We start from the raw sequence: 18006 nt of genomic DNA on the forward strand, positions 1-18006 counted from the left end.
CACAGAGGCAGAGAAACAGGGGAGGGGGACAGAGACAATGACATGGGATGGGAAGGAGAGAGAAAGGAAGAAAGGGAGATTGAAGGAACATGTAAGAGCTGGAGTATCAGTGAGTCCAACCTAGAAATGAGAGAAATGCAGAGACATCTTCAGAGATGAAAAGAATTCTTTGTGTTAAGAGTCTGTCTTCCTATCTGTCTCTCTCATCAGACTAGATTTCAAAGGCAGGCACTAGGTGTAAGTCACGTTTACATTCTCAGAGCTTAGCATAGTGTCTAAATGCTAGACATTCAATAAATGATTTTCAAACATATATTAAGACAGGCAGAATTTTAAGATAGAAGGTCAAAAACACAGAAGATAGTGGCTATGAGCATAGTCTTTTTTTTTTGAGATGGAGTTTCGCTCTCGTTGCCCAGGCTGAAGTGCAATGGCACGATCTTGGCTCACCACAACCTCCACCTCCCAGCTTCAAGTGATTCTCCTGCTTCAGCCTCCTGAGTAGCTGGGATTACAGGCACGTGCCACCACACCCGGCTAATTTTGTATTTTTAGTAGAGATGGGGTTTCTCCATGTTGGTCGGGCTGGTCTCGAACTCCCGATCTCAGGTGATTTGCCTGTCTTGGCCTCCCAAAGTACTGGGATTACAGGCATGAGCCACCATGCTCAGCATTTTTTTTTTTTTAAGACTCAGTCTCGCTCTTGTCCGCCAGGCTGAAGTGCAATGGTGTGATCTTGGCTCACCGCAACCTCCACCTCCTGGGTTCAAGTGATTCTTCTGCCTCAGGCTCCTAAGTAGCTGCGACTACAGGTTCGTACTACCACACCCAGCTAATTTTTGTATTTTTAGTAGAGATGGGGCTTCACCATATTGGTCAGGCTGGTCTCAAACTCCTGACCTCATGATCCACCTGCCTTAGCCTCCCAAAGTGCTGGGATTACAGGCATAAGCCACCATGCCTGGCCAACCATAGTCTTAAGAGTCATAAGAGGTGCTATTAAATCTCAGTTTCATCATTTCCTAACTACATGCCTTTGAACAAGACTTAGCCTCTCTGAGTTTACCATATACCGTTATTGTGAGAAGTAAATGCCTGCAAAACTCGTAGCAGACTGTCTATGTTCCCAATTATGTTAGCTACTGTCATTATTGTTGTCAGAGTTGTTGCAAACAAAAAAGCAAGATAGGGGCTTTGAATATCAGCTGCTACAATATTAAGGGACAGGAGCTCCCATGGCTCCTTTATCAGCCAGCTATTGCTGTATAAGTCACGTTAAACTTAGCAGCTTCAAACAGCAACCCTTTGTTATTTCATGTAAGTTTCAGGGTTGGCTGGATGACACATGGATTGCATGAATAGTCCCCAATTAATGGCTCTTTGCCCTGTAACTTAGTAGTGCTTTTCCAGTCTAACTCTAGGTTTGGTCCTGTGATTTGCTTTGGCTGCTAAGACAATGGTAAACTTGATGTAAGCAGAGGTGTGAAAAAGAGACTGCCCATTTGACTCTTTTGCATTACAGGCTGGCCCGCTAGATGGACATACGAGACATGTAGAAGAGCCAAGTTGTCTTGGTGTCCTGGCTGAGGCTACAGAAGACCAGTCATCCCCTAACCAACCCAACTATACCTTACAGAGGTATGAATGAGCCCAGGAGAAGATCAGCCAGGACAGCCCAGATCAGCAAAGTCACCTAGCCAACCCTGAAACTTACATGAAATAACAAAGCGTTGCTGTTTGAAGCTGCTGAGTTTAATGTGACCTGTTATACAGCAATAGTTGGCCGATACAGGAGCCATGGAGCTGTTGTCCTTTAATATTGAAGCAGCTGATATTCAAAAGCAAAGGAAAGGTTTGGCATGGTGGCTCATGCCTACAATCCCAGCACTTTGGGAGGCTGTGTTAGGAGGACTGCTTGAGCCCAGGAGTTAGAGACCAGTCTAGGCAACATAGTAAGATCGTCTCTACAAAAAATTTAAAAATTAGCTGGGCATGGTGCCAAGCACATGCAGTCCCACCTACTTAGGAGGCTGGGGTGGGAGGATCGCTTGAGCCCAGGAGGTTAAGGCTGCAGTGAGCCATGATCTCAACACTGTACTCCAGCCTGGGTGACAGAGCAAGACCCTGACTAAAAAAAATAAAAACCAACAACAAAGGCAAAGCGGAGAAAGTCACGGTCTGCCAGGTTTTATTTGTAGAGTCTGGTGAACTTGAACTAGAGAAAGCTGCAAAAAATGGCTTGGAGAGCATGGTAGGGCCATGGAGAAGAGCTAACAGAAGTAGGTCCCTCAGCCAGACCCTGAGGGAGCCCTTTTGGTGGACAGCGGACACCTGAGGCAGGAGGTGGCTGGGGCCAAGTCCAGAAGACAGCAGCAGGGCTGCAACTGAGAGCTGAGGCTGCAGAGGTAGCGCTCGCCCTAACCTGACCCTGCAGGTCTCAGGCCCTGGGGTCATAAACTCGTCCCATGAAGACGGGGAATTTGTGCTGCTGGTCCCAGAGCACGAAGAGGAAGGGCTGCTGCACTTCAAAGATCAGCAAGGTGCGGGCCACAGAGATGGCAGAGGCTGCAGCCGCCTCCACCCCAGTCTCCGTCAGTTCCAGCACTGTCTGGTGCTGCATCGCAGAAACCTGAAGATCTGGGTCCTCTGTCAGCCCACACAGATTGAGGTCATAAGAAAAGTCGAAGAATTCTAGGGCAAAACCAGAGAAAAACAGAATCAGAGGCCAGCATGAAACCCTTAGCAGGGAGGGTCCTGAATTCTCTGGGTTCATCCTGAGTCCCGATGCTCTCTTCCTCCTCCTTTCTTGTTTGCCAGATTACATACTGCACCCTCTGGCCCAGTTCATGGGATCCTCTATTAGTGGGTCCTGCACTGCCACTCTGTCTCAAGAGGTGAGAGGCCTTGTCCCCCACCCTCGAAACAACCCTGAAAAATGATGCCATTGCTTCCTTGTCTCCCAGGACCTTGGAAGTGAAGTAATGTATCAGAGATAGGTCATATGTTAAAAAATGAGATTATATGCAATGCTATGATGCTGTGAAAAATGGGAAAATACACCAGGAGCATCTTTAGCTCCAAATATTAGACCATCTAATATTTGGTCTTGGATCCCAGTTCCTGACACAGAGCTACTAGATCCCTTGGAATTTCCTGGGTCATAAGAATTCCTTTTGTGCTAATGAGGCTACTCCTGCTGGCTCCCGGATGGGGGCTGGTCACCAGGAAGACCAAGCCATGATTAGAAGCTTTGAACTTTCAGACCCACTCTCCATCCTCTGGGGAGAGGAGAGGAGCTGGAGATTGAGTAATAATCAATCATGCCTACATGATAAGCCTCCTAAAGTACAGGGTTCTGAGAGCTTCCAGTTGGTGAACACATACTTGTACCGGGAAGGCAGCAAACCAAACTCCACAGGATAGATTCTCCTGCACCCAGGACCCTTCCAGATTTTGCTCTATGTATCTCTTCATCTGGCTGTTCATCTGTATCCTTTACTTAATCCTTTATATAATAAACTGGTAAACGTAAGTGTCTCCTGAGTTTTGTCAGCTATTCTAGCAAATGATGAAACCCTAGCAGGGAGTAGGAATCTCCAAATTATAGCTGGTTGGTCTGACGCGCAAGTGACAACCCCGTCTTGTAACTGACATCAAAAACGGGGGGGAAATCTGGTGGGGTTGGGCCCTTAAACTGTGGGATCTGATGTTATTTCCAGGTAGAGAACGTTAGAATTGGATTCAATTGTAGGACACCCAGTTTGTGTCCCCCCGAGAACTAGAGAACTGCTTGGAAAACACTCCCACACCTATTTGGTGTCCAGAAGTGCTGAATGAAAATTAAAAAGAGTTTTTTTTTCCTATACAGATGGCATATACAAGGAAATGACATCAAGTGTTAGGTGGTCAAGTTCTCTAACAGGAAGTGAAGTGACAGGGCTGGACATGAGATAAAAGGTTAAAAAATGAGGCTGGGCACAGTAGCTCATGCCTGTAATTCCAGCACTTTGGGAAGCTGAGGTGGGCAGATCACTTGAGGCCAGGAGTTCAAGACCAGCCTGGCCAACATAGTGAAACCCTGTCTCTACTAAAAAACAAAAAAATTAGCTGGGCATGGTGGTGGGTGCCCGTAATCCCTATTACTTGGGAGGCTGAGGCAGGAGAATCGCTTGAACCTGAGAGGTGGAGGCTGCAATGAGCCAAGATCATGCCATTGGACTCCTGCCTGGGTGACAGAGTGAGACTCTGTCTCAAAAACAAAGAAAAAAAACAAAAAAACAAAAACAAAGTTTAGAAAATGGAGTCTCTGTTGCCTTTCGTAAACTCAGAAGCCTCCAGACCTGCACTTCCTAATAGCTTCTTGCATATGCCATGGCGTAGTTGACTGTTATGAAACCTCTCTGGGGAAAGAGCATCCATCATTCACCTTGGTTACCTGTCCCACTGTCCCACTGCTTATGTCACAAGGAACCACTGAAAAAACTCAGGAGAGGCTGGGCATGGTGGCTCACGCTTATAATCCCAGCACTTTGGGAGGCCGAGGTGGGTGGATCACGAGTCAGGAGTTCAAGACCGGCCTGACCAACACAATGAAACTCTGCCTCTACTAAAAATACAGAAATTAGCTGGGTGTGGTGCAGGCACCTGTAATTCCAGCTACTAGGGAGGCTGGGGCAGGAGAATCACTTGAACTCGGGAGGTGGAGTTTGCAGTGATCACGCCACTGCACTCCAGCCTGGGCAACAGAGTGTAAAAAAAAGAAAAAGAAAAAAACAACTCAGGAGAGTTGGAGACCTGCACCGGTGTTTTGGTTTGCCTCTGACTAGCTCAAGGATAAATCATGGAATCTTTGAGTAAGTCACATAAAGCTTTTGAGCCTCCATTTCCACAATGATCCAATGGGATAATAGCACCTAACCCTCTAACTTGCAGGATTTCAGGAAAAACTGAGATTACGGATGTAAAAAATACTCTAGAGAATGCTAACTGCATCTTAGGGATCCCCCTTTCTCCTCTGATTGCCTGGGTATAATCCCAAGCTGCCAGAGCTCACCCAATTTCTCCATGATTGACAGCATATCCTGGCTGGTCGTCACTTTGATGCGGGGCAGAGATAGGAGAGTTGGCTGGAATTTGGACATCTCCAGCTTCTTCATGATGGCCTTGAAAACAGAGGGGCTGAGAGCCCGTTCCACGTCTTCAAGACGATGTTTCAGGTTCTGGGGTGTCAGGATCACCAAACTCATATTGTGGGAGAGCTGCAGTTGCCCCACCTAGAAAATATAAGATGCACCTTAACAGTCTTCCTACCGCAGCCGTCTGTGTTACAAAGCCATCCTGCAGTCTGCTGCCACAGCCTGTATTTCAACAAGCAGCAGTCAGACCGAGGCTTCCAGGCGAAATGGGGATACCAGCTAGCTAACTCTGGGCTGGGGAGAGGCAGAAGAAGGAGCATGAGTTTCTGATCATACCCTGACTCTACCACTGATAAGCTATGTAATATGGGCAAGTGATGTGATTTCTCTGAGCCCTGTTCCCTTCCTCCTAAATGTGTTGTGCATGTAGTATATAGAATGCATAATGAACCGCCGGAGTTAGCAGATCAGCCCCTTTAAAAATTATCGATGGCTCTTCACGGCCTATGATATTAAGTACAAATCTTAGCATGGCATTCACGGCCTATGATATTAAGTACAAATCTTAGCATGGCATTCAAGGTAGTTCACAGGATGATCTTAGCCTACCTTTCTGTTTTGCCATTAGAAAGACTTTCAACTGATGGCCAGAAAAAAGTATGTAAGAAGTGCAGGACCCATGGGTTTAATACAGGGGTTGTCAACTCAGAATGAATTTGCCTCTCAGTGGACATTTGGTAATGTCCGGAGACATTTTGGTTGTCGCAGCTGGCAGGGGGCAGGGAGGATGTGCACAAAGTACTACTGGCTTCTAGTAGGTAGAACTAAGGATGGTGCTAAATTCTATAATACATGAGGCAGCCCCCTACAACAAAGAATTATCTGACCAAATATGTCAATAGTGCCAAGACTCAGAAACCCTAGTCTAATAGGATATGAGACTGTCATGAAATGGTATTAAATTAAGGCTGAAAGAACAAAACGAACCTGGAAGAATGCAGAATTCAACTGGGCAATAAAGAAATTAACTGAGGCCAGGCACGGTGGCTTACGCCTATAATCCCAGCACTTTGGGAGGCTGAGGTGGGTGGATCACAAGGTCAGGAGTTCAAGACCAGCGTGGCCAACATGGTGAAACCCCATCTCTACTAAAAACTATAAAAATTAGCCAGGCGCAGTGGCAGGCACCTGTAATCCCAGCTACTTGGGAGGCTGAGGCAGGATAATCACTTGAACCTGGGAGGCCGAGGCTGCAGTGAGCTGAGATTGCGCCACTGCACTCCAGCCTGGGTGACAGAGTGAGACTCCATCTCAAAAAAAAAAAAAAAAGAGAGAAAGAAATTAACTGAGAGCAATCAATCGTTGGAACCTGAAAAGTGGCCCAGAAGTAGGTTGTAAGCCAATTTTGACTGAAGAGGATGGACATGAGGTCCCTGTTGACATAGGACTCAAGTTGGATTTACTCATTTGAGTAGCATGTGCCTTTCAAGTCCTATGTATGAACGTTGAATCTCTGACCAAAAATTTACCATGCTGTGGTCTTGAATTTTCAAGCCAGTAACCTCAGGGTACCTGTGCTGGCAAATCTCACCCCCTTCCTTGGGTAAATATTCTTAAGTACCAGGAAGATTAAGAATTTAGTGTGAGAATGACAAAGGAAACCAACTTCATCATGTTAAAACCAGGTGTTAAGTTCAGGGTAACCTGTATGTTTGTTATTTAAAATAGTGATTGTAATTTTTAAAAGAATCCAACATACTAGTTTTATGCTTTTAAGCAAAGTTGTAGGATAATTTCATTAAGAATGAGAATGATATTGGAATGTTGGCTAGAAGTTGATTCACTCTTCAAATTTAATTTTCAGTTTACAAGTGAGCTTTAGGTGCTAGGATGATATGGCCAAGCAGAGCTGTAATCATGATCTGTCAGGTATTGAATGTGTTTAAGAAGAAAATCAGCTGGTGAGGTGGCTCATGCCTGTAATCTCAACTACTTAAGAGGCTAAGGTGGAAGGATTGCTTCATCCCAAGGAGCCTGAGGTTACAGTAAGCTATGATTGCATCACTGTACTCCAGACTGGGTGATAGAGTAAAACCCTATCTGTTAAAACTATATTAAGAAAAAAGAAAATTAAGCATATTAAATTTTTAAAGAGAGCTTGAAATGTTTATGAGAGTATTAATTACGCTTGTAATAGAACAAATAGTTTAAAGGAGTCTAATCTGTTCAATATGGCAATTAATTTAAAAACAAATTAGAGTTAGTGTTTTAATGTAAAAATCACCCTATTATTATTTTTTTTTTCAAGACAGGGTCTCACTCTGTTGCTCAGGCTGGAGTGTAGCGGCACAATCTTGGCTCACTGCAACCTCTGCCTCCCGGGTTCAAGTGATTCTCCTGTCCCAGCCTGCCGAATAGCTAAGATTACAGGCATGCACCACCATAACTGGTTAATTTTTTTTTTTTTTTTTTTTTGTATTTTTAGTGGAGACAGGGTTTCACTATGTTGGCCAGGCTGGTCTCAAACTCCTGACCTCAGGTGATCTACCTACCTTGGCCTCCCAAAGTGCTGGGATTACAGGCATGAGCTACCGTGCCCAGCCCACTTGTTCTTAATTCCTACTTTCTACCTAACATATATGGCTTTAATTAACTAACTATTCCAATTGATTAAAAAAACTCCTATTTATACCTCCCCCCACATATCTTGAATTTGAACAATGCCCTGGACCTGTCACATATATTCACTCTTCTGTGCCTCATCCATGCTATTCTGGTTCTGCTAAATAAGTCATGAATGAACAAATACATTAGATAGGGATGGATGGATGGGTAGACAAATACATGAGTGAATAAATAAGTGAGCAAAGAATGGTCAAAAATAAACTCCTTGGCCGGGCACTGTGGCTCACGCCTGTAATCCCAGCACTTTGGTAGGCTGAGGGTGTGGATCACTTGATGTCAGGAGTTTGAGACCAGCTTGGCTAACATGGTGAAACCCCGTCTCTACTAAAAATACAAAAATTAGCTAGGTGTGGTGGCAGGTGCCTGTAATCCCAGCTACTTGGGAGGCTGAGACATGAGAATTGTTTGAACCTGGGAGGCAGGGGTTGCAGTGAGTTGAGATCGTGCCACTGCACTCCAGCCTGAGTGACAGAGTGAGATGTCTCGGAAAAAAAACCTCCTCTATGAAGTCTTCCAGCCACTTTTACTAAGTGAGGAGCTCCCTTTGGCACCCTCTATGTCATTCATTCATTGAGTCAGCAAACACTGAATGAGCACCTATTACAGGTGGCATTGTTCTAGGCACTCCAGATACAGAAAGAAACAAGACAGGTCCCTGTATTCAAGTAGAGAGACAGTATCTTAGCGAGACAGACAATATCCTAAGCAAATAAGCAAATAAATGATATAATTTCAGATGGTGATGGTTAACATGAATATAATAAAACAGCACTGATATCACAGGGTGAGGAGGAGGCTACTTTAAAGGCAAGAAGACTTTTCCACCAAGGTGACCTCTGAGCTGACACCCAAATGACCACAAGGAACAAGCTCCATGAAGATCTGAGTCAAGAGGGGATTCAGGCAGAGAGGAAAGCTAAGGAAAGCTCCCAACATGGAACCAAGCCTGGCACGTTCCAAGAACAGATCCTTTGTTTCTTGGCCAGGTCCTGAGACATTGTCTCTCATTGTTTTCTACCTCATAGGTCTGTGTGTTGTCATCCTAACAAGGTGGAAACAGCTGGTAACCAGGCACGAGGTAAATTACTAATTGGAATCCACTGGGTTCCATATTCCGTCTTCTCTCCCTCCCCACTCATCAATTTATATTGTTCTATTTCTGCTAAGGCACTTAAGCCATTTAACACGTGCGCACATGCACTTACCACATATATGCATGTACAAGGATATACTTATACACGTGTACACATGTATATGCATGCTGTACAAGGTACACACATACACACAGGACGTGTTAAGCCACCACGGTCTTCCGATGAGTTGACTGGAAAAAGAAACAGATGTGTAGAATAGGAACACGACTCACATTTTGCCATTAAATGTAGGAGAGATACATGAAGAAACTTGAGAATCCTGTTTCCAGCCTAAAATATACAATGCCTGCCTTGGCCAAGGCTAGAGAAAGGAGAAGGAGAAAAGAGAGAGTGAAAATACAGATGGAAGGGGTAGAAATGATGAATTTGTAAGCGTGTGCCCCAAAATGATGGGACCACAGCAAAAAAAAAAAGTCATGAGACTCAAGTAGGTTTCACACAGGAGAAGGAAAGGTTAAGAACTTACCTTGGCCTTCAAAGTTTGGTCAATGAAATGGGCCACAGGGTACTTCTTGCTGTTCATCATGAGCACTTTTATAATCGAGTTTTTGAAGTGAAAGGGTTCCATTGTGGTTTTGGTGGGATCAAATGTTGTTTTCCACTTGGCTAGAGGGAAGAGGTGGGGAGGGTTGCTCTAATGCAAGTAGGAGAAGGATGAAGAGGAGCTAAAAGCAAAGAGTGGGGCAGGGACATTGAGATCAGATTGTAGAACTCGGGGTTAGGCGGAGCTTTGAAGCCAGGAAGGGAAGAAGGACCCAAAATGGGAAGACCAACTGGCCAAGGGCCTCCTTACCACTCAGGTAGACAGCATTGAGGAGGACAAGGCGGGTGTCAACGGGCAGGCTGTCTAGCAGCTGGCTGATCTTGTTGTTGGTATTCTGGGCCACCCAGGTGTTGATGAGCTCCAAGTTGGCATCACTGTTGTTGCCCAGGACTCTGGGGCTGCTGCTGTACAGGCTCTGAGAGGCATTCACAAAGGTGTCCCGTATGGCCAGGTCTGGGGGTATGTTGAGAAAGGGAGGCATGAGTCTCCTGAACATGTCGTTCCCTTCCACAAGCAAGATTTGAGAGTGAGCGTGCCTCCCATGGGTCTGTCTGCTCACTCTAGTGAACACAGCATGGTGGAGCAGGGTCCGGTCCACTCTTCTTACAGATGTGGCAATGAAGCCCAGAGAAGGCCAACCCGGAACCAAGAACAGAAGTAGCCCCAGGCCCCTGCTGCCTCTGCTTGCTATGTGACTATGGCTCAGCAAGATAATCTTTTTGAGATATTAACTTCCGGCTGGGTGAGGTTGCTCACGCCTGTAATCCCAACACTTTGGGAGTCCAAGGCGGGCAGATCACGAGGTCAGGAGTTCCAGACCAGCCTGACCAACGTAATGAAACCCATCTCTACTAAAAATACAAAAATTAGCCGGACATAGTGGTATGCCAGTAATCCCAGCCACTGAGGATTTTTAGTGGGTCTGTCAGGTATTGAATGTGTTTAAAAAGAAACACATTTTTTTTGGGAGGCTGAGGCAGGAGAATCGCTTGAACCTGGGAGACGGAGGTTGCAGTGAACCAGACTGTGCCATTGCAGTTCCAGCCTGGGTGACAAGAGCAAGAGTCCGTCTCAAAAAAAAAAAAAGAGAGAGATATTAACTTCCATTTGCCTCTGTTTTCCCTCTTTTTGTCCTTAATTCAGCATGGAATAGACTGTTTCCTGACCTTGGTGGAAGTTTGTGACCAAACTTCCTGACTTTTGCTCTCCAAAAACCTTCAGTCCACTGAAAAAAAAACAGCATTCGGCTGGGCGCGGTGGCTCATGCCTGTAATCTCAGTACTTTGGAGGCCAAGGTGGGCGGATCACCTGAGGTCGGGAGTTCAAGATCAGCCTGACCAACATGGTGAAATCCCATCTTTTTTTAAAAAAAAAAAAAAGTATTCAAAAGATAATTTTTCCAGGACTAAGTAGATTAAAGATATATTCCCAGCTGGGCATGGTGGCTCACACCTGTAATCTCAGCATTTTGGGAGGCCAAAATGGGGGATCATTTGAGGCCAGGAGTTCAAGACCAGCCTGGCCAACATAGTGAAACCCCGTCTCTACTAAAAATACAAAAATTAGCTGGGTGTGGTGGCGGGTAATCCCAGCTATAATAATCCTGGCACCTGTAATCCCAGCTATTTGGGAGGCTGAGGCAGGAGAATCACTTGAACCCAGGAGGCTGAGGTTGCAGTGAGCTGAGATCGTGCCACTGCATTCCAGCCCTGGGCAACAGAGAGAGATTCTGTATCAAACAAACAAACAAAAAAGATATTCTCTCAGGCTTTGCTGATGCCTAAGTACAACATAAGACCAAGAACCCTCCTTGGCACAGCTCCAGGGTGCAGCTAGATGGGGATAGAAGCCATAACATATTGAATGCTGTTACATTTTTCACCAACCTAGCCAGAGAGCAGATAAAGCTGACTTATAGCTTTGTAAGCAATAAATAAGTACAACATTTCTTAAACACCTCTGAGTCATATTTTTCCCACATCTAGAAGAGGGTATTTTTTAGATGATGGGGTGAGAGGTGAATTTTTAAAATTTATTTTTGTTATTTATTTTTATTTTTTAGAGACACAGTCTTACTCTGTAACCCAGGCTGGAGTACAGTGGCATAAACATAGCTCACTCTAACTTCGAATTCCTTGGCTCAAGCAATCCTTCTGCCTCAGTCCTTAGTAGCTGGAACTACAGGCATGCACCACCACACCCAGATAATTTTTAAAATTTTTTGTAGACATGAGGTCTCTCTATGTTGCCCAGAGGCTAGTCTCGAAATTCTAGCCTCAAGCAATCCACCTACCACAGCCTCTCGGTGTCGAAATTACAGGCACGAGCCACCGCACCAGACCTGAGTATTGCTTTTGTAGCTTTAAAAAACAACAACAAAAACCGCATATTAAAAGAGGTTTTCCTTTTTTTAAAAAGGGAGGTAGGTAGATTAGTTCAATGGTTATCAAACATTTTAAAGCAGGAGATCTGTGGGGTTTTTTTTTTGTTTTTGTTTTTTTTTTGAGATGGAGTCTTGCTCTGTCACCTGGGCTGGAGTGCAGTGGTGAGATCTTAGCTCACTGCAGCCTCGGCCTCCCAGGTTCAAGCAATTCTTCTGCCTCAGCCTCCTGAGTAGCTAGGATTACAGGCGTGCGCTACCACAGCTGGCTAATTTTTGTATTTTTAGTAGAGACAGGTTTCATTATGTTGGCCATGCTGGTATCGAACTCCTGACCTTAGGTGATCTGCCCGCTTCGGACTCCCAAAGTGCTAGGATTACAGGCTTGAGCCACCGTGCCTGGCCAGAACTGTGTTTTTAAACAAAGGCATGTCTGAGGGCCACGATATAAAATGGGCCCTGGCTGAGGCTGGGTGGGAGCTCAGAGCCCAGCTGGTCAGTCTCCCTCTCATAGGAAGTGGTGCACCCCTTCCCACCACTCAGGCTCCCCACACCCCACTTCCACTGTGACTCCAGAAACAGCTCTGCAGAGCCCTAGGGCTCTAAGGAACCAAGTCTGAACACAACTACGTTAGATGGTTTTGTAGTTTATTATTACTATTTATTACCATTATTACCTACTTAATAACATAGTACATGTAAACGATAACAAGTTCACATAACACAAAAATAAAAAGAATGAGAGTCCCAAGACTCCTTTGACCCAAAAATTAGCAAAAAATTTTTTTGTCTATTTTATGTCTATAGCTCTCTAGCCTTCTAGCCCTATCTATTAATGAATGCATATGGGTAATTTTTTTTTTTTTTTGAGACAGAGTCTCAGTCTGTCACCCAGGCTAGAGTGCAGTGGTGCAATCTTGGCTCACTGCAACCTCTGCCTCCCAGGTTCAAGCGATTCTCCTGCCTCATCTTCCTAAATAGCTGGGACTATAGGCACGTGCCACCACACTTGGCTAATTTGTGTATTTTTAGCAGAGACAGGTTTTCCTTGTGTTGGCCAGAGTGGTCTCAAACTCCTGACCTCAAGTAATCTACTCACCTCAGCCTCCCAAAGTGCTGGGATTACAGGCATGAGCCACCATGCCCAGTCCCGCCCTGTACACAACTTTTTTTTTTTTTTTTTAATATAGACTGGGTTTTGCCATGTTGCCCAGGCTGGTCTTGAAGGCCTTGGCCTCCCAAAGTGCTTAGCATTACAGACGTGAACCACCGCACCTGCCCAGTTATTTTTATTCTAAAGGAGTTAATGAATGCAAGAGACTTGCCTAAGGTCTCACTAGAAGAACAATCCAGTTCCTGGAGTCACCTGATGCTCCTGCCAAGGTCTTCACCTGCTCTGCAGTCCATCCCTGATACTCAAGCTCCAACATTCCCTCTGTCCTTTCCCCAGTGCTGGGACCCCCTTCAGAGTCCTCTCAGGACCTTTCTCTGCAGACACTGCCCCTTCCTGGGCACTCACCTGGGCTGTGGAAGATCTGAGAGACTGAGGTGACTCCTTTGGTTGTAAAGGCCTTCAGGGCCTGGTGGACACAGGTGAAGTCCTTGGGGTAGGAGAGGACGCTCTCCAGGTTTGTTCTGGTGGTGTCCCCAGCCCCTGCAACAAAGGGCAGAGATTAAGGGTACCTGCAGGATGAGTTGGGGACCTTTCTTGGGAATGAGGATTGGGGACCAGGCTGGAATAGAGGATGTTCCCTGCTTTAGAGGGGATCACAGATCATCTGAGCTGGAAGTGTTTCTTTTTTTTTTTTATTTTTTTGAGACAGAGTCCTGCTCTGTTGCCCAGGCTGGAGTACAGTGGTGCAATCTCAGCTCACCGCAATCTCTGTCTTCCAGGTTCAAAGGATCCTCCCACTTCTGCCTCCCAAGTAGCTGAGACTACAGGCATATACCACCATGCCTGGCTAATTTGTATATTTTTAGTAGAGACAGGGTTTCAACACGTTAGCCAGGCTGGTCTTAAACTCCTGCCTTGGCCTCCCAAAGTGCCAGGATTACAGGTGGCCAAGATTCTGTAGCCTTCTGAGAATTCCCCCTGGGGAGTAATGCCTCACTCTCCACTGCTTGTAGTAATTTGTTTGTGCCATTCCTAGGGTAATTACCCAATAGGACTTGACAGTAATCCCTCAGGATGGCAGAGGATCCACATTCTTTTGACTTCCCACTAAGTCAGGCACTAGGCTATCTACTTCTTAATCTTTTGAGGTAGATAGCATCATCACTATTTCACACAAGAGGAGTCAAGGCTCAGCGTGCTTACAGTGATTTGCCTAAGGTCACAGAGCTAGAAAGCCGTAGTACCACAATCTATTCTACGTCTATCTCTAATGATTTCATCTTTTTTTTTTTTTTTTTTTTTTGAGACAGTCTCGCTCTGTCGCCCGGGCTGGACTGCAGTGGTGTGATCTCAGCTCATGGCAACCTCTACCTCCTGGGTTCAAACAATTCTCCTGCCTCAGCTGCCCAAGTAGCTGGGATTACAGGCATGCACCAGCACACCCCACTGATTTTTGTATTTTTAGTAGAGATGGGTTTTCACCATGTTGGCCAGGCTGGTCTCAAACTCTTGACCTCAGGTGATCCATCCACCTCGGCCTCCCAAAGTGTCGAGATTACAGGCATGAGTTACAGCACCCGATTTCGTCTTTCTTATCACCTCTCCTTGCTGTGAAACATGGTTAGTGGCTGGGACCTTATTTTATATATTCTTGTACAGTCATAGGGTTTTACAAGCAATCGTGCCTATTAAATCATTGTTAAATGATGGAATGTTCAAGAATGAAAGGATACATCCCTCTACCCCACCACTATATATAACCCATTTTTACAGCTTCTTCCCAGAGGCATGGTTTTGTAAGTGTCTGGGTTGGTGACCATCATGGGAGTGTTGAACAAATGATGTGGAAAGAATTTAGTCAGGGTCTTACCGAGCAGGACCTGGGTGAGGAGGCTGGCGATGCTGAATGGGGAAAAAACCATGTTGGTCTCTGCCTTCTTCATTGCTGAGAAGGCGTGGTAGAGCTTCAGGGAGAAGTCTATCAAAGCGTCCCCCAACATGGTCTCTGCTGAATGACTCTCCAAGTCAGAGCAGAGAGTAACAGGTCCTGGGCAGAAGGGCCCAGTAGTGGGCTGGGTAGGAGAATGTGTGGGAAGCTGGGTAGTTGACTGGGTGGGTTGAGGGGTGGGTTGGGGGATGGGTTCGGTGGTGGGTTTATCAGTGGTACTAGCTGTTATTTTGGTGGCTGAATTGGTTGTTGAGTTGGTTGTCGGCAAGCTGGAAGTCGCCAGGGTGGGTTCAATTAATAGACTCTTGGGGTTATCTGCCATTGCATTCTTCCCTTCACTTCTCTCTTGTGAACTCTCTGGATCCCTGGAGCTGGAGCTGGCAGCAGTTCGATTTGAGGAGGCTGTATCCTGTGGTTCAAGAAACTGAGTTTCATTTTTTCTTTCTATGAGCCGCAGTCCCCTAAAATACTCAAAGCAAGAAGAGAAGGGGATGTGGAAAATGTCCTGTACCAGAGAGTAATTTCTGAGACAGTGTTGTGGGTGAGGGGCCTGTCTTAGAACCACCACCACTAATTTCTCAGAGAAGGGGCAATCCAAGGTGACAGTAGGGGTGCCCAGGAATGTGCTCTGTAGAAGAGGAGGGACAGTCAGGGACTCTGTAATCTCTGACCAATTACTGCCCTGTAGGAAGTTGTTTTCCAAGCAGTGAAGCTGAGTGTCAATTGCCATTTACCTATGTTCTTGCAATTTCCTGTAAATATCTACCTGTTTGACTGACTTGCTTGGCTAATACAGACATTAGAACTTGTGGCCCTTGCTTTAGAACAGTAAATTTTCAAATTGTGGATTGCAACCCATTGGTGGGTGTGGAAAAAGAATACACATTAGAAAGGGAAAGAAGGAAGGGAGAGAGAAGTCGTATAGGCCAGCAGCTCTGAAATAATTTTGACTCCCAGGGGATACTTAGCAATGTCTGGAGGCATTCTTGGTTGTCATAGGGAGACAGCAGGGAAGATGCTACCAGAATCTAGCATACTACAAAATATCCTAAGATGCAAAGGGTAGCCCCTCAGCAGTGAATTATCCAGCCCCAGTGTCAACAGATCCTCAGCTGAGAAACCATGCATTAGCCCCATTTCAGAGGTAGAGAAACTGATGCTGACACTTTTTTTTTTTTTTTTTTTGAGACAGAGTCTTGTTCTGTTGCCCAGGCTGGAATGCAGTGGTGCAATCTCGGCTCCCTGCAACCTTTACCTCCCGGGTTCAAGCGATTCTCCTGCCTCAGCCTCCCAAGTAACTGGGACTACAGGTACTCGCCACTGCGCCCAGCCAATTTTTGTATTTTTAATAGAGACGGGGTTTCACCATGTTGGCCAGGATGGTCTCGAACTCTGACCTTGTGATCTGCCCACCTTGGCCTCCCAAAGTGCTGGGATTACAGGCGTGAGTCACTAACTAGTCCAGGGTCTCCCAGAAATGGGAGAAACAGCTACAGGTCAAGACGAGGTCTCTGATTCCAAACTCCCTGTTCATAACTACATCTGCTGAGTATGTGATGCCAACTTGCACATGTCCCGTACTTCTCAGCCTTATTTCTAGTCCATGACCTCCCAGACCACTGGGACCTCTCACTGCTATTGACGCCCACTCAGACCCAGGTATGTTTGCTACCATTCCTCCCTGTCTTCACAGGCCCTGGCCTGGGACCACAGCCTGTGTCAGAGCAGCCAAACATCCCACAGCTCTTTTCTACAGCAAACTCTTGCTTTGATATCACAAAATGCTCCCCATCTCTTTGCCTATGTGATCCTCCTGCCAAGCCCGTTTGGTGGACAGGGTGGGATCTGTTTATTCAACATTTTATAAATCAGGAGGAGCAGGCTGAGAAAAGCGACTTGCTCAAGACCACGCAGCGCAGCTCCTGCGTGGCCCGCCAAGATTAGAACCTGCATCTGTCTGAGTCCTGAGCTCTTTCCACCATCTACGAGTGCCGGTGCAAGGATCATACTCGCTGATCCCAAGAGGAGGGCTCCTCATTCTCTGGAGCCTGAAGGGTTAATCCTCAGCCACCCCCACCACCCCGCGCCATCCCCCCTCCCCGTCTCCACCGCCGTCCCCCATCCCACAAGGGACCACATACACCAGCCAGCAGCAGCAGCAGGAGGGTCAGCAGGGTCAGCCTGGAGGCCATCTGGGCGGCGACGTCAGCGGACCTGCGGAGCCAGCCAGCATCGGAACCAGCTCCGAGCCGGGGAGCCCAGGGAGCCCAGGGAGCCCACGGAGCCCGGGGGGCCCCCACCCCGCCCCCCCCGGGGCCCCCACCCCGCCCGGGGCCCGCCCCCATTCCATCCCAAGCCCCAGCCCCTCTCAGCGAATTCCCTCCTCCTCCCTCTCGGGGCCACCTTCTCCCTGGCTCCTCCCTCTGTTTTGTTTTCCCCAAACCGCTTCCCTTTCCCGGCACCGGCTGGCCCTTCCTCTCCCCGCGGGCCCGGGTCTCCGTCCATCTGTTCAGTCGGAGGGGAGGTTTGGGGGCGGGGGGTCCTGCTTTAACCAAACAATGAGGCCAGAGGCGTGGGGGAGGGGAAGTCCAGAGGGGCTGAGCACAACTGGCCTGAGGCGGGAGGGGCTGAGGGAGGAGGAGGCAGAAGTCCCAGGTGGAAGCAAACCTATAGAGACCACCGAGATGAAAGCGGGCAGGAAGGCGGGGGTGAGGAGACTCCCTCCCTGGACCTCTTCACCTCCCCCCTCCCGCTTTCCACCCTCTCCCCACCCTTGCCCAGCACCAAACCTACTCCAAACTCCTGGTCACCAGGCAGCTCCAGTGCAGACTGACTAGAGAGCCCCGCAGGGTCAGGGAGGGTGGGGTGTGGGGGGCAGTCTTAGCTATTGGCTGGCCCAGGACACTGCCCAGTTACAAATTAAGGATGATTGATCGCTGGTGTGAGTTCCTGTAAATCAGGATGGGACGGGATGGGGCTGACTGCTTGGTTCTCTTTGTGTCTCAGGCCAGGAATTTAGCCGAAATCCCCTGGTGGGTAGGGTGAA

General features: G+C 47.0%; 1 protein-coding gene across 4 annotated transcripts; it reads right to left on the reverse strand.

Annotated features, from left to right (window-relative positions):
• Positions 1 to 2171: 2171 nt before the first annotated feature.
• SERPING1 (serpin family G member 1) lies at positions 2172 to 17827 on the reverse strand. 4 transcript variants are annotated; one of them, XM_021676430.2, is made up of 9 exons: positions 17754 to 17769; positions 17573 to 17627; positions 17102 to 17174; positions 14883 to 15369; positions 13418 to 13552; positions 9768 to 9971; positions 9441 to 9580; positions 5054 to 5273; positions 2172 to 2691 (listed from the first exon to the last, which is right to left on the reverse strand). In XM_021676430.2, the coding sequence occupies exons 3-9, from the start codon at positions 17150 to 17152 to the stop codon at positions 2438 to 2440; spliced, it is 1491 nt and encodes a 496-aa protein (XP_021532105.2). In that variant the 5' UTR covers positions 17153 to 17174; positions 17573 to 17627; positions 17754 to 17769; the 3' UTR covers positions 2172 to 2437. The 4 variants fall into 4 exon arrangements, with proteins under 4 accessions (XP_021532105.2, XP_021532103.2, XP_064220946.1 ...); XM_021676428.2 differs by lacking the exon at positions 17573 to 17627 and having other exon boundaries at positions 17754 to 17827; XM_064364876.1 differs by lacking the exons at positions 17573 to 17627; positions 17754 to 17769 and adding an exon at positions 17628 to 17644.
• Positions 17828 to 18006: the final 179 nt, after the last annotated feature.

Source organism: Aotus nancymaae, unplaced genomic scaffold, assembly GCF_030222135.1.
Source record: "Aotus nancymaae isolate 86718 unplaced genomic scaffold, 86718_ANA_hifiasm-v0.15.2.pri h1tg000059l, whole genome shotgun sequence".
Taxonomy (NCBI): domain Eukaryota; kingdom Metazoa; phylum Chordata; class Mammalia; order Primates; family Aotidae; genus Aotus; species Aotus nancymaae.

What these genes read in the sequence shown, in the direction of transcription:
- SERPING1 (XM_021676428.2), bottom strand. Translation starts at nt 17,152, where the DNA reads ATGGCCTCCAGGCTGACCCTGCTGACCCTCCTGCTGCTGCTGCTGGCT. An exon ending in CCTCACCCAGGTCCTGCTCG is followed by an intron (nt 13,553 to 14,882) that starts GTAAGACCCTGA and finishes CCTTTGTTGCAG; the next exon opens with GGGCTGGGGACACCACCAGA. An exon ending in ACCAAACTTTGAAGGCCAAG is followed by an intron (nt 5,274 to 9,440) that starts GTAAGTTCTTAA and finishes TATATTTTCTAG; the next exon opens with GTGGGGCAACTGCAGCTCTC.